Raw genomic sequence first — 12280 nt, 5'->3', positions numbered from 1 at the left:
CAGATTTACAAACTCAGACTCTGTTTCTGAGCTGCAAGTGGCATTTATCCACAATACTTAGTATGTATCTTAGAACAGTTGTTAAAGGCCAGCCAAAAAAAAAAAAAAAAAAGAAGTTTTGCATAAACTGATCCTATTTCTTGTATTTATTGATCCAAACTAAGATGTTTTTTCTAGAAGTTAGGCACATGAAAATGTAAAGGTGACACTTAACTGCCACCTTCGTTACTGCATGTGCTCACCTCTCAGGTCAGCATTCAAGTAGATTTCAGGTCAGCCATAGAGTCAAAAGTCAATCCTGCTGCACCCAGAAATACGCAAATATAAGAAAAAGGCTGAGCAAGATTTAACATTCTGTGGTAGCAGCATCTACTTGATGCTCATGAAAACAAGTGGGCAAAGCGTAGAAGGAGAAGGAAAAGGAGAGGAAGACTTTAACTCCTCTTTACACGAACCAAAAAGAACTCCATACATCTTTAATAACATAACCCAAACATTTTCAAAGCACATTCAGGCAGCAGCTTCCACATCACAACTGCTGAATTTCAGACCTGGTGATACTGGTCTCATTTGTTTTCACTTCCAACCTAAAGTAACGATGTCAAACGCAACGTGGCATTAACTTCACTCCATCACACCGATTTCTCATTTACTTGACTCTTCCCACCCTACATCTGTTGAAGAAAGACGTGGATTTTTGCAGTACCATTTGCTGCACTTCCCTTTTGCACCTGCTGAAAACTTTGACAGTGAGATACACACTGCCACAAACATCTCACAGCTATTGTTGGGAAGGAGGAGAAAGAAATAAAGAGACACCTGTGGTTACTTAGCCAGCTACGGGTCAGCTAATATTTTGGCTTGATTTGGACAGGACTTTATTGTTTCCACATTGAAGATGTAAGCATGGCAAACATTTTTAATAAAAATATTAAATGTTAAAATAGTTTGGAGATTGCCCAACAAATTTTAGATTTTAAAATGGAAACCAAGAAAAAGCTGAGGCCAGATCACATTCAAGTGATATTGTACTGTTCAGCTTTTAGTTCACATTGCTCTGTAAAGGAATCTTGCTCTTGGACGCAGTGATATTTGTGGTTTGACAGCATCTCACCAAAATGTCCTTCTTAGCCTACAGGCAGGAGAGTAGGGAGGAAGCAAAATTCTTACAATACTTTATCTGAGACAAAACTGATAATGTACAAGTTCATAGAAAGCATGCAAAGTGAATGTACCCTGTGACATGAATTCTTACATCAGATATGCTTCTCTTAGCAAGGGTAAAAATATTTAGGCAATGTGGTAGAGGCTCACCTACATACATAAAGGCACACAGAGCTCCAGCCCTGGAGGGGGAACCCTAGTGGTGCTCTGACAATTAACGTGGATGCAAGGAAGAACACCTGGGGAGTGCAAGACTTACCATGAGATCTTAGGGGTGGGGAAAGGAAGGAGTCAGTCTGGGAAAAGTAAGAGTGGGAAAGAAGGAGGATAAAGAAAAAGGGTCCGCTCCTTTACAAACCAACACAGCCATGCCCTCCACCCGACAAGGAGAACCTGGCCTGCCTTCTCGCTAACTTTGCTTCACTCTCTAATTACATCAGGAATCAAAACTAAAGTTTTACTAAAGAAAAGATTGCACAGGCACAAAAAAACTCCAAACCGAAACGAAAATTGCTAATGAGAAGGGCACTCAAGACCTCATTCATATTAAAAGAACCAAAAAATTATTCCATTCTACTTTACAACACTGATAAACCTTGCTGAAACATGTTTGTATCTCAACTCAGTTAAGAAAAGAAGTGCACTGCCCGCAGCTGGAAAGAAGCCTCACCTTACCCGTTCCCTGCCCCACTACAAGCAATGTCCAAAATACATGGGTTTTAACATAAGAGTAGTGAAGAAAGGACCCTCTACTGACCACTTGCAACTGCACTGTAGAATTGGGAAACAAGCTAGACAAGTGCTGGGGTTGGACTGTTTGTTTTCTGTTTTCTGTTTGTTTTTAAGGACTACATTTTGGTGCAATTGATGTGAAAAAAAGAAAAGCTATCTAAAAAAAGTCTGCCAAAACAGCAGGCAGAAACTGCACGTACTAGCTGGTTTGGTAATAAGAAGTTTTAAATTAGGAGTAATGTCCATGTGAAACACATAAAAGAGATTGCCCATAAATAGTCTTCACAGAACGGCTAATTACACCATATTTTGTAGCTCTTAAAATCTTACAAATGGCAGACAATTCACATGCACTTTTAAGAGAACGTTTTTGTAGTCTTCCAACTAACTTCTGGTTAAAAACATGGCTAAAAATACAGCTAAGTGTGCAGCTCAAAAAAACCCTAAGCAAGGTGTTATGAGCAATCACCTCACTACTACTGAGAGGTACACAGAGAAAATGTTACAGCATGACACAGCTAAATATACCTCCTGGAAAAACACAGCCTGATGGAGAGACAGCCTGGTGCTTTCCACCCAGTGAGGCAGAACAGCAGCCCCATAACACAGCCAGCCTCAAAAGCCTGTTGTGACAAGAGGACCAAGCTACTTGCCCTGACTTACGTAACCCAGTGCTCCTCATGGTCATTTAAAACCAGTGTAAAGCTGCATTAAAAAATATCAAAGGACTCACAAATTAATAATAATGTAGGCAGGCAGCATAGGGCAATATCAAACAGGCTTCGGTGCCTCCAACCACCAACTCACCCGGTAGGCAATTCTCCTGGATGGCAAACGCAATTTGTAACAGAACCTGTTTTCCAGAGGATTAACTCCATGCCTGCCCGTGCTTAAGCAGATTGAAAATTGTGAAATCCTTCACAACATGACAAATCCCGGGCCAGACAGCAAGAGGATAAAGACCTGCAGAAAGCGCGAGGAAGAGGAGGACGCAGGCAGTAATGGAGGCGCACGCTGGTGTGCCGGTGCTCTGCCTGCAAGCCGGTCTGTAAGGGCAGTTATCTGCAATCAGCTGCACTGTGAACTAATTTCAGATATTTCCCATTGCTGGGATAATTGTTTATCTCTCACTAGGCTCCCTGATCTGGGCAAAAAAGCAAAAGATTTTCTTAGCCTGTCTATAAATCTATTTGAACCGTTCTGATTTTAGAAACAAAAAGATTACAATTTCAGAGCCTTCTGCCTCACTACAAGGGTTGAGCGCATCATTGTAACAGACAGAATGGATTTTATGTACACATAACCAACTGTCCAACAATTAGGAAGTCACAGTTATTTTGAATTATTATTGACAACACATAGCTTACAAGGAGGAATTAGGGATTAGATAGAATGAAATCTTAACAAGGTCAGAAATCACATATTGAAGCTAAAATATTCATATAAATCAGTAATAAGCATGGTGCAATATTTACAATTTGCAGAATGTGTAACAGAATCTCACTATGGGAACCAAACAGACAGAAGCTAAGCTGAACCAAAAAGAAACCCTATAAATCTGGTTTAAAACAAGCTCTGACAAGACAACAGCAAAACCACTTCTTATTACTTTCAGTTATAAATAAAGAAATACAAATGAAAGCATGTCCAAACACCATTATGAGCGCGTGAAACACGCAAGAGGGCTACAGATGGGCTTTGGGATGGGCAGTGGGGAGCAGCTCAGGATGCTCAGAACAGCCCCAGCCCCGCAAAGCGGAGCAGCCATGGAGGAACCAGGGTCCCAGGGAGGCTGAGCCCTGGGGTGATGGGCATTCAGAGTGAGGAGCAGCATGGTGCTCTGACATTGGTAAGGGCTAACCACGTAGCACTGCATTAGCAAGGGCAGGCATACAGAAGTTGAATATTCCCCTCTGTTCAGGGCTTAAGAAGCGTTCAAGAAGTTCAAATAATTGCAGCGCTGGTATTAAAAAATTGCTGGACTTCTAACAAGCTGCCAGCATTCAGTGGAATAACATCCAGGGCATCAACCCAGTAAAGATCAAAGAGGCAGGGCTACTTTATCATTATCATAAAGCCAGTCAAAAAAAAAAAGAAAAGACAAGGACAAATCTGACCAGCTGATAACACAACACCAAGGCCCCACAGGGGGCTGACAGGAATTGGAACCCAGACTCTAAAGCTGAAGCTAGCCAAAAGCAAGTGGTCCACCATTCCTGCAGCTTAAGAAAGCAACCAGAACCGCATCAGTCATTTTCTGACTCCTTGGGTACACGTAGCAGTGCCTCTATTTATTACACTCCAGTTCACAGCTCCAGGCTTTAACCACATTAGAATACAAACATATGAAAATACTCTCAACCACTGTGTTTGCAGGTATTAGCATGGCAGGCAAACCCAGGAACACAGCTGGGCATCTTTCAAATTGCTGAAACTGAAGAAGGGGCTTTTAGATAAAACCACAGTAATTTTTTCTCAATATTGTTAGATCTGCTAAAAAAAAAAAAAAAAAAAAAGGGAAATGAAATTAAAAGCATCACTGAGAAGCTTTGCAACTAACCAGCCATTGAATAAGGTGGCACTACACACAGTGTGAGACATACAAAGTAATGCAGCTGCACACATCTAGTTTGCTGCCTATGCTACTGAGAACAGGTGCAAGTCTTGTGAAAACGTTTTAAAGTAGGGAAGAAACCACAAATGATCTAAATAATGGGTAGATGGGGGAAGGGAAGAACAGAAGAGAGCCGTAAGTGACATTCCAAGTCTGGTGTAGGCAGATTCCCTGAATTACAATCTAAAAATATTTCCCTTGCAGAACAGCCCTGACCAGATTTCCATAGAATAAAAGTTGCATTCACAGACAGAAAACACAATATTTAGTTTTAAGAAACTTGCAGAAACTGTGTAGATGCAATTTCAACTATGTTGACAATATACTTGTATTTTAATTCTATGTAATAAAGGAAAAAAAAGAAGTCAAACACTTGTATACAAGATGCAACAGTCTTTGCAAAGAAAATATCAACTTGATTATGCAAAACAAGACTTTCAATATAGCGTGGGGGAATGCAATAAAATTTAGATACAAGAAATGCAAAAGGCAAGCTCAACAGCCTGCAGATTGAAGCATTTGCTTGGCTTCAACCCAAAGCAGTTCCTCTGGCTTTCATCCTTCTCGTGCTCCCTGCCTGACTCACAATAGCATTCACATTCTTCCATTCTAAACTTCAACTTTTGATCTCCCTGGAAAGGACAATTTACCAGATATGGTGATGAAGGCAGTGTCCACCTTGTGACCTCACTTCCACATTTATTCTTGGAGAATGCTTTGGCAAAGCTTCCATGTGGAATCCTTCCTGTTAACACTTTTTCCTATGGATGTGACCAGAGATTCAACAGCAAAGTGAACAGGTAAGTTCTGCTTTTGCACTTGGAACGTACAAATGTTCAACAAGCGTAAGGCTGAGCAGCAGAGTTAATACCAAATTATTCACAACTATAAGGACAAGAGCAAGGTCAAACACTGTAGAACTTCAAAAAACAAAGTCACTGAACAACAAAACGACACACTGTGGGGAACTTGCTTTAGCAGGGGGTTGGATGTGATGATCTCCAGAGGTCCCTTCCAACCCCTACAATTCTATAATTCTGTGAATTCAACCAACGGGACATAAAGTGATGCATGTGGGGGACCAGGAGAAAGACACACCTAGCTTCATGTGTGGAGCGATCAGCTTCAAACAATCCATTCTTGGTCAGAAGCAGAACTTGGAAGATCGATTTACACATTGTAAATTGCATGGAGATGAGGATGACAGCTGAGCACCTCCAAATGCAAGAGCGGGAGTTCGTTAAATGTAGCAATCAAAAGCTGTGTCCAAAGCAAACTTGTGGACTTTGCCAAGGATGAGAAGAGTTTAAAGGAAAAAATGGTCAAGCCCCTGGACAAGGAGTCTATTGAGAATTCCTAAATAGAAAAGCTGCACCAGACTCAGGAAATCCCCAATATGAAAATAGTTTGGATCCGGGAAAGGGGTCAGGTTAAGTCTTGTATGTACAGTTGCCCTGGTTTTACGCAGACATTTTATTAGGGCCACAATTGGAGCAGGATGCACTCTTACAAGAAAAAATAGGTACACAAATTGAAACGTAGAGCAGCTTTGCCATCAATAAACTTGTGTAAATAAATTCTCATTGCTAAGAAAAAAATTATAAAAACACAAACACAACAAAAGTTCCTTCAGGAAGGCGAAGCATAGCTATTGCTACCAGGACTCCTAGCATCACACAGGATTTTCTGGACAGCAGTGATGAAAAGGAGTAGATTCTGAAATGATAAACTGGTGCATTTTCAGTGGTTCTGTAGGTAGTACCTCATCTTTCCTCAAGCCACATGCAGTACATTTCACCTGCTGTCACCTAACCCATGCAATTCCTACCTGTAAGATTTCCCAAGCTGATCTAGCAGCTGAGTGCTACCAGTAGCAGTGCTCCTGCTCCCCTGCTCCAGGCCATGCAGGCCCACTGCTCCTACACTAGTTCCACTTTGAGTGAAAACTTCCTTGTACTCATCTAACTAAAGTAACAGAAAACAAAAGTAGAGAAATCACAAATGTTTCTGATGGTTTAGTGAGAGAAATCAGCTGACCAGGGAATCATTCAGATGAAAGCAGCAGGATGGAGCATTAGTTCAGTCGCTCTTCAAGCTTTTAGCTTTTAGCTAAACCTGCGAAACAGAACAGTTAAAAAGGATGTTCTGAATGCTTTCAGTCAAACTCATTTTAAGGGTGTTCAGCTCTCATTCAAACAAATCCATTTATATTTTAAAAATAAAACGATGCATATCAAGACCTCAGTTACCATGCAGCCTACTAAAATCGCTTGCATTACAAATGCAGAGGCAATATATATGTTGCTGGAAAAGTGGTAAGGGAAGCCCAGCAAATAACTGGTAGCAATGACGTGCTATGTACCTAGAGCCTGAATTTGCTGAGTTAAAAAAAATCTTTTTCCAAAGTACAGAGAATATTTTTACCATTTACTGGTTTACTGTGTAAGTAAGTACAGTAAGCTATTATTTGGAGTTAAGAAATCTTCTGAATGCTGGAAAGACTGGAAAATTTAAATCATCATCCTCTCTATTACAAAGCAACTGGATGCAAGGGACCAAGCTGGTACTACATTCTGATGAGAAAAAAAGACCAGAAATGCACACATCTGTTCACTAACTATAGATAATAACAATTCCTCTTTCATATAAAGACATTCTGAATGCAAAGCAACTTTTCCCCCTGCTGTAGTCACCTCATCTGAGTTTGTACTGCCAAACGACTAAGGACACCTTGAAATCCCAAACAGAACCAAATAGTAGATTGTATCCCAACAGCTCCATGGTTGAAGGTTCATCCCTTATAGATCCTTATCAAGACACTTACTACACTAACAGTCCCGTTGTTTCATAGCAGAGTCCACTTCAAATCTGATGGATTACACGCTTTACAAATGCTTTGTAAAATACTTTACCTTCACTCAAGCTTTTAAGAAATGCTTTAGCGTTAGTTTCAGGTCTCCCTGAAAAGAATTTCCTTCTAACAAATACCAGCACTTGCCAGCAGATAAGCATTCCTAGAACCTTATTTTGAAATCGCATCACCAGCAGCATGTTGTCAATGAGACATTTCTCAAAGAAGGAATGCTACCGTAGGATCAAAGAGATCAGTTCACAGTTTAAGAAAGGAGAAAAAACAAGGGGAGATTTCAAAGGGCACCTGAGTGCTATGCAGAGCACTGAGCCCCAGCTCTCTGAGCGCACTCCTCACTACCAAACAGCCACAGCACCCCACCTTGCAGGCCTCAAGCCTGGACTCTGTTTTTGTTCAGACCTTTTGCAGAAGGTCTACCAGCAAAAGCAAACCATGGGTTCTTTGCACACTTGCCCACCAGGGCTGCTAAACGAGTACATCACAGCTAGGTGCTGCAAGACTTCTCACAGAAACACAGAATGGCTCAGGTTGGAAGAGACCTCCAAGATCATGAATCTCCAACCCCCAACAAGTCAGCAGGTCACATAATCTGTGAGTTTTCAAAAACACAAACAAGTAGACGAGTTTACCATCAGATATGTGAGCCTCAGGCCATAGAACAACGGGGCATTTCTGAAAAGAATTTGAAATGTTCCTCGTGATATTGCTTTATAAAAGATAATGGCCTCATCTTACTTCCTGCTTTGGAGCAACTAGATTTTCTGTGTTATTTACCAGTTGATAATACAAGAATGTTTACTGTTAAGTTCACCTTGGCATGTAATATTTAGGAGCAATGCCATAAATGTACAGATTAACATTGTTGGGCTGAAAAGGCCAGCAGCTTTTAAAGCATGCACACAAAATGTAGAGAACTAAGAAGCATTTAAAGAAACAGAGAAATTCCATTGGAAAGTAAGAAATACATTTCTCAGCTGTGTCCAACTCAAACATTTCATCGTTGTACCAGAACAAAGACACATGAAAGTGAAAATCACAGAAGTGAAACCATCTTATCTGTTTCCACCACTTGAGGAAAAGAGTTTTCAAACAAATTATTTTGTATGTTTGGCAGCTGTAACTGTGTTACTTAAGCTTAACAATTCTTTAATTTTTCAACCAGTTTAATTACAGGCAACCTCATCAGAGAAGTTTGCTCTGCAAGTTGAACATGGGAACACTGCATTGAAGCTTAGCAGAGTGACAGCCTCCTTGTATTTGTGCTTCTAAAACACCTTCCATGCTGAGCTGCTGACCTGTAGCAATAAAAAGTAACGCACGCGTGCATTCATGATTCAGTTATTTAAGTTTCTCCACAAAACTGTTACATATCACCTCTTTCAAGACTGCTGTGAACAAGCACATACAAAAATGATATACCTAAATGGAAACATAACACATGAACTTAGCAAACAAAACAGCTGAGAGACAAAGCACTCCCAGCAGCAACAATATCTGCAGTATCAAACACACCTACAAAAGGTTTTCAGAGGGCAACACCAAGCACTGGAATGCAACACTGGAAAGCTTTTTCCTCACATGCTGCTAATTTAAACTTCTGCAGAATTATCCCCAGCTGAACTTCATGGGCTGACTCTTTGCAGGATTTAATAACTGAGCCACAAAATGGACATGGGTAAAACACTGACAAATGCATAACATAACTTCAGAAGCTAAGTCAGTCACAGTTTCTCCAATGGATGTAAGAACACACAGCATGTTTTAGTTGCAAACATCAGCTCCATGGTTTCCAGTATGATTCTGCAGTTCGTGAAATATTCAGAGGCTGTGAGGTTTAAAGTGAAGTGTCAAATAATAGGTCAAAATTACCATTCCTTAGTTCTCTCAGGGGAAATTCCTAGGACTGCTGAAATGCCAGTGCCAGCTGAGAAATTGTTTCATCAGAAAACATACCACATTAACTATTTAATTTCTGCTTAGTAAAATCCTGTTTCTGTGGCTATGATAGAATCCATTCCAACAGCACCTGCAGGGAGCCAAAGACTGACACCAGCAACATTGCACTTCCTCTTTCATGCTGCACCCGTTGTCTGTAGTGCACGTTGCTGGTAATTGGACAGGTGTTTAAGAAGTCCCAGGAGTTCCTGCTATCCAGAAGTGATATCCTCCAGATCAAAGTGCAGGAGGAGACAAATACTGCTGGCTTGAAAAACAAAAACATTTCCCAACCTTTATAAAAGTCAGCGAACATAGTGACCGACTTCAGTAACCCGTACTCAAGCCAGTGCAGAAGTGTTAACAGGAAGAAGTCCCACACCCACTTTAGGAATAAATAAACAAATAAAGGTACAGGAATTTTACTCCCAGTGTTACAAGGGCTAAGCATCTTGCAGGAGCTTTTTCTACCCACTTAAAGAAGCTACTTCAACTTTCTTCTATGCAGGAAGTTCTGTGCCCCCTCCCTAACAGCACTAACCAGCACTTGTATTGTAAAAACCGGAGCCACACAAGAAAAAAAAAAAGCTTATGATACACTCTCCCTTTTATGAAGCACTTAGGATACTGAAATACTGCTTGAAAACATTCTGATGAAGAGACATATCCCACAGATCTGAAGCTATTAGGAACAACTTAGCAGTTATTGAAATACAGCCATTCCAGCACACTTTCTGTCATGGACTATTTAAATCAATACACCACTTCTATATCGTTTCACATAGCCATCTTTCGTCGTTCTGTAACAACATTTGGAAAAAGCAAATATCATCCATTAAAAAGTCATAAGAATCAACAACCATGCACACAACACTTGGCCATATTATACTAAGCTTCCACACATTAATATATTCAGAACTTGGAGACAGGAGAGGCTTTCACAAATCATTAACCTGCATTATGAACTGTTATGGCATCCAATAGCTTGCTCATGGTAATAGCATGTGGCACCTTTTCTACCTTCTCTTACCATGGTCATATCCCTCTGTAACATGCCCATAATGCGTTTATACCTTGCAACAGCTCGTAAATGATTTATAAAGAGATCTGAAAGAAAGATATGCCCTTGTATCTTCTCTTTTTCTTTCAAACCATCTGGGCTCCAAAGACACAATATGTGGAAGCACAAGGCAAAGATGAAAACAAGATCTAGCTGGTTTTAAGATGATAGATGTAGAAAAAGGAAGGTTGCTTTGTATGAAACGTTATGTCCAGGGTATTGATTACTCTCACTATAAGCCAACATTGCGACAGCATGATCAAGACAACAATTTTATGCACACTTTAAGTGGAGCAGAGCACCTGAAAAAGAGGCAGTTTACATATACCTAACTGAACTGCAAGCTCAACTTCAGCACAGAATTAAGCCTTTAATCAGTGCAATCGCTTACCAATTTCAGCAGGTAGTTGCTTGATTTTGTTCTCTCGTATGCTAAGCATGGTGAGCTTTGACAAGTTTTTGATATCCTTTTCCACAGTAGTTATACGATTAAAGCGTAGGTAAAGAGTGGCGAGAGAAGTCAGTCTGTACACCACCGAAGGAATCTCTCTCAGTTTGTTATGCCGCAGGTCAAGCATGCGCAGTTTCTTCAAGTTATCAAGAGAGTCAGGCAAACTGGTGAGTGAATTCTCACTCAGGGCCAGTGTCATCAGGTTCACAAGACAGCCCACCTCTGCTGGCAGAGACTGCAGTTTGTTACTGTATAAATAAAGTTCTGTTAACTGCGTTAACTCTTTGACAGCTGATGGAAGCATGTGTATAGACCTCTTGGACAAGTCCAAGCGCATTGAATTCTCTTCCCGGCATTTATTTAGCTCTTTGATCACTTCAGCATTGCTGGATTTTTTGCGGGTACCTGTGGCTGGATTAGGTCTTTTTATCGTATTGTCCACTGAAAAAGCTACCCCAGGCTGCGTGCTACTGGAGTCTTTCTTTCCATCTTTGGCATCTTTCCCTTTGGTCTTGGGCTCCTTCTCTTTGCTTTCTTTCCCAAATCCTCCAGAGGCTTTGGCCTCCTTCTCCCTTTCTTTTGACGACGGGACTTTTGGATCTTTCTCTTTACAGTCCTTTTCTTTTCCTAGATTACTACTCATGGTGATTCAACACTTAGCAAGCACCACATGAAATCCACTTCTGAAGTTAACAAGAGCAATTCACTGTTGTGGCTACAAGGATCCTTAAAACATGCAAGTGTTGAACCAAGGGAGGAGCTTCAGCGGCGCGATACCCATTTGCTACATATTGGTTCCGAAGGCACTCTTTTCCTAATCCTGGTCTCAGGAGATTCAGCTGTTAGAGATTAGAAGGTCAAGCGCTCCGTATTAGTACTTCTGTAACACAGGAGAGAAAAGAAGCCAAAGTTAGCATAAATATAAAATCTCTCTTCCAGTTAAGAGTTGAACGTTTCTACTTCAAGCCAGCACTCGTTCAGGTTAATATTTGTCCATCATTTAAACATCGGCAAAAAAACTGAAAAGCCCAGTGTTAATACAAAAATACTACATCCATGGCTCTGAAGACCCACTGCAGAAGACCTACAGTAATTAGTATACGTGAAAAAAAAACAACAACATGATTTCTTAAACATAATACAGCCTTATGTACTTGCGTACAGTAATACACTGCACTTGTGAGCCACCCTCTGACGTCATCACCAGTTCTCAGCACAACGCCCTGGTCATAAACATGAATGTTCTTTATTGACCTGATGGAAGAGATCTGCTTTAATTTTAAGCGCTTGTCTCTTCAAACAAACCCATGCAGCCTCATTCTTTCAGCACAAGAGAGCCTCGATTCAATCCGCAGTGAAATCTGACGCCGCACTGCAACACAACACTGTGCTCTGAGATCTGCCTTCCAACCTGCTGAGCCACGAGCTGCGCTCTGCTTCCAGCACGGGACA

General features: G+C 40.8%; 1 protein-coding gene across 12 annotated transcripts in view; it reads right to left on the bottom strand.

Moving 5' to 3' along the window:
* The window catches only part of SHOC2 (SHOC2 leucine rich repeat scaffold protein), a 68598-nt gene that overhangs the window by 24961 nt on the left and 31357 nt on the right, over positions 1 to 12280 (bottom strand). For all 12 annotated transcript variants that reach the window (XM_048944433.1, XM_048944429.1, XM_048944432.1 and 9 more), the window contains one exon: positions 10769 to 11708. In XM_048944433.1, coding sequence (XP_048800390.1) covers positions 10769 to 11471 — 703 coding nt within the window. In that variant the 5' untranslated portion in view covers positions 11472 to 11708. The remainder of the gene's footprint in view (positions 1 to 10768; positions 11709 to 12280) is intronic.

Source organism: Lagopus muta, chromosome 5 (assembly GCF_023343835.1).
Source record: "Lagopus muta isolate bLagMut1 chromosome 5, bLagMut1 primary, whole genome shotgun sequence".
In the NCBI taxonomy this organism is placed as follows: Eukaryota; Metazoa; Chordata; class Aves; order Galliformes; family Phasianidae; genus Lagopus; species Lagopus muta.
This window is presented reverse-complemented; position numbering and strand designations above follow the sequence as displayed.